At 37.8% G+C, this 2,978-nt stretch overlaps 1 protein-coding gene across 1 annotated transcript; it reads right to left on the bottom strand.

Annotated features, from left to right (window-relative positions):
• Positions 1-245: 245 nt before the first annotated feature.
• Positions 246-2,583, bottom strand: LOC143630356 (uncharacterized). Its single transcript, XM_077099398.1, has 3 exons — positions 2,538-2,583; positions 823-919; positions 246-597 (listed from the first exon to the last, which is right to left on the bottom strand). The coding sequence occupies exons 1-3, from the start codon at positions 2,581-2,583 to the stop codon at positions 246-248; spliced, it is 495 nt and encodes a 164-aa protein (XP_076955513.1).
• Positions 2,584-2,978: the final 395 nt, after the last annotated feature.

The raw sequence follows: 2,978 nt of genomic DNA on the forward strand, positions 1-2,978 counted from the left end.
CAGATATGCTCCTTTTCCTGCTTTAACATCAATCAAGTATGGTCCTTCCCATTTAGGTGCTAACTTCCCATCTTTGGGATCCGTTGTATTCTGGAATGCCTTCCTTAACACCAATTCTCCACTTGAAATCTTCATGCTCTAATGTTTTCATTGTATTACTTGTCTATCCTTTGCTGGTATGCAATAATTTGAATCCCGGAAGAGACCGTGAGTTCATCCACCAAATAAAGATCAGTGGAAAGATCCTAGTTCTTGGTTTCGGGATTCTGGAGGTAGGATCTTGCGGTGGGATCACCATTGATGATCGCTTCAGCTTCGAACAGTAAAGAGAAAGGAGTTTGACTGGTAGCATTATTTGACGTAGTTCGATATGCTAATAACACAAATGGCACTTCTTCGGCCCATTTTATTTCCTTTATCCCCAACTTATTATTCAAATTGTTGATGATTCTCTTATTCGAAGATTCCGCTTGTCCATTGGCTAGAGGATGCAGTGGTGTGGAGGTGATCATCTTTATTCCCCATGTCGCACAGAAGTCAGTGGTCATCTTGCCAATGAATTGAGACCCGTTGTCACATATTATCTTGGCCGAGATCCTGAACATGTCAGGATATATCTTTTGATTAAAGATATCACTTTTTGCTCTCTAACTTGGGCAAATGCTTCTACTTCAATCCATTTGTTAGTAATATGTCATTGCCAATATGGAAACTTTTCCTCCTGGAGCCTTCCGTAATTTACCCACAATATCCATTCCCCACTTCATTGCATCCTTCCTCATAGTTGGCTAATAATAACTGGTTTTGAGGATCTTGAAGAACATGAAACGACCTCCAGTGTGATTCCCACAGTCACCTTCATGGATATCTTTCAGAACGTCTTGGGTTTCAGGATCCTCTAGACATTTCAAGTATGGACCTGCAAGAAAAATTTTATAGAGAATGTGATTTAAAATAACAAATTAAGATACCTTCATACTAAAGGCTTTAGGATTTTCATCCTTAAGGATCTCTTCATATTGCAAGAATTTCTTGATAGGATGGGTCCAGGATTCTTGATTGGTTTAAGGATCCATCCCAGTAGCATCTTCTGTGTTCATCACTTCATTGATCTGGGATCCCATTCAAGGACGCCTTTTATTACTTCCCTTTCATTGTGTGTAGGCATATCTACGGTCGAGTTCAGGATGCGTATGATCAGAATCTTTATTTCTAGTGAGATCATAAAAGCCAATCCATGATTCAGCAAAGCATCTGCTTTATCATTTCCTCTCTAGGTACCTATTCAGTAATAAATGAATCGAAATCCTAGGCCGGATTTCTTAATTAAATGGAGAAATTCAGTTACTTTTTCACTTCTGACTGAACAGGAGCCATTGAAGTGATTATAAAGCAATAGAGAATCCACAAATACATTAATATTTTTAATTTCTAAATCCTTAGATAGATGAGCAATTAAAGCTTTATATTCAGCTTCATTGTTGGTGGCTTAGAAATCACATCTGATTGCTTGGGGTATTATGCCCCCCTGTGGCAATATATGGATGATTCCTAAGCCTTTCCCTTAACATTTGAGGGCCCATTATTAAATAATATCCACTTACCTTATCTTGGTCTAGTTGTTGAACTTCTTAGTCACCTTGCTATTGGATATCACTACTGAAATCAGCCACAAAGTCAGCAAAAGATTGGGATTTAATTGATGTACTAAGCTCATAAACTAGATCATAAGCACTCAATTTAATAGATCACTTAGCCATCGTATCATACATTTCGGGTTTTCTCATAAGATTATTAACAGGATAATTAGTTTTAACAAAAATAGTTTGAGTCTCAAAATAGTGTCTCAATTTGGTAGAAGCCATAACTAAATCTAAAACTAACTTCTCAAAATGGGAATACTAGGTTTCAGTGTCAAGTATATTTTTTCTTACATGGTAGATAGGGTGTTGCTGGCCTTAGTAATCCTTGACTAGTACAACACTCATTGTATCTCGGGATACTACGAGATAGAGGAATAATGGTTCACCATCTTCCGATTTCATAAGTAGGGATGTTGATGATATATATTACTTTAAATCTTCAAGCGCCTTCTCATGCTTATGTCCCTATTCGAACTTTTTATTCTTCTTCAGGATATCATAGAACATTTTGCACCTTTCAAATGATCTTGAAATGAATCTGTTTAACGCTGCGATCCTGCCAGTTAATCTTTGGACATCATTTATATTGACTGGTGCTTTCAAGTGCAGAACAGCTTCGTTTTTCTCCAGACTTGCTTCTATCCCTCTTTTGGTTACCATATAACCCTAGAACTTCCATGCACCCACTCCAAAATGGCACTTGGATGGGTTCTGCTTCATGTTGTATTTGTAAAGAATATTGAAGGCCTCCTGAAGATCTTGGAGAAAATCCCAAGCTTTCTTCGACTTCACCACCATATCATCAATGTAGACTGAATATCATGTTGATTAGTCTTTGATATCTTGTACCTGCATTTTTTAAATCAAAAGGCATAGAAGTGTAACAAAATATACCTGTCGAGGTCATGAATGTTGTATCTTCTTGATCCAAAGGGTCCATTTATATTTGTCGGAATCCCGAAGAAGCATCCATGAACGTTAGCATTTCATGCCCTACAGGTTACAACCTCCAGCAAGTCTATATGAGGCAAGGGGAAAGGATCCTTGGGGCAAGTTTTGTTGAGGTCACACAGACTCTCCACTACCATTTTTCTTTTGTACTACCACCACTTTAGTCAGCCATCTTAGGAACTTCATTTCCCAAATCATTCCAACCTTCAATAGTCTTTCAACTTATGATGACATTCCTTTCTAATGCGAAGTTCCCCTTCTTCTGCTGGATTGGCCTAAAACTTGTCCAAACCTAACTTATGAGTAATAACATGTTTAGATATGTTTGTCATATCCACATGTTCCATGCAATGGTAGAGAATCTGCTTTTGAGGAACTTGATCA

The sequence above is a fragment of the Bidens hawaiensis genome, unplaced genomic scaffold, assembly GCF_021521415.1.
Source record: "Bidens hawaiensis isolate Kalapana, Puna unplaced genomic scaffold, B.hawaiensis_p1.1 tig00005649_1, whole genome shotgun sequence".
Lineage (NCBI taxonomy): Eukaryota > Viridiplantae > Streptophyta > Magnoliopsida > Asterales > Asteraceae > Bidens > Bidens hawaiensis.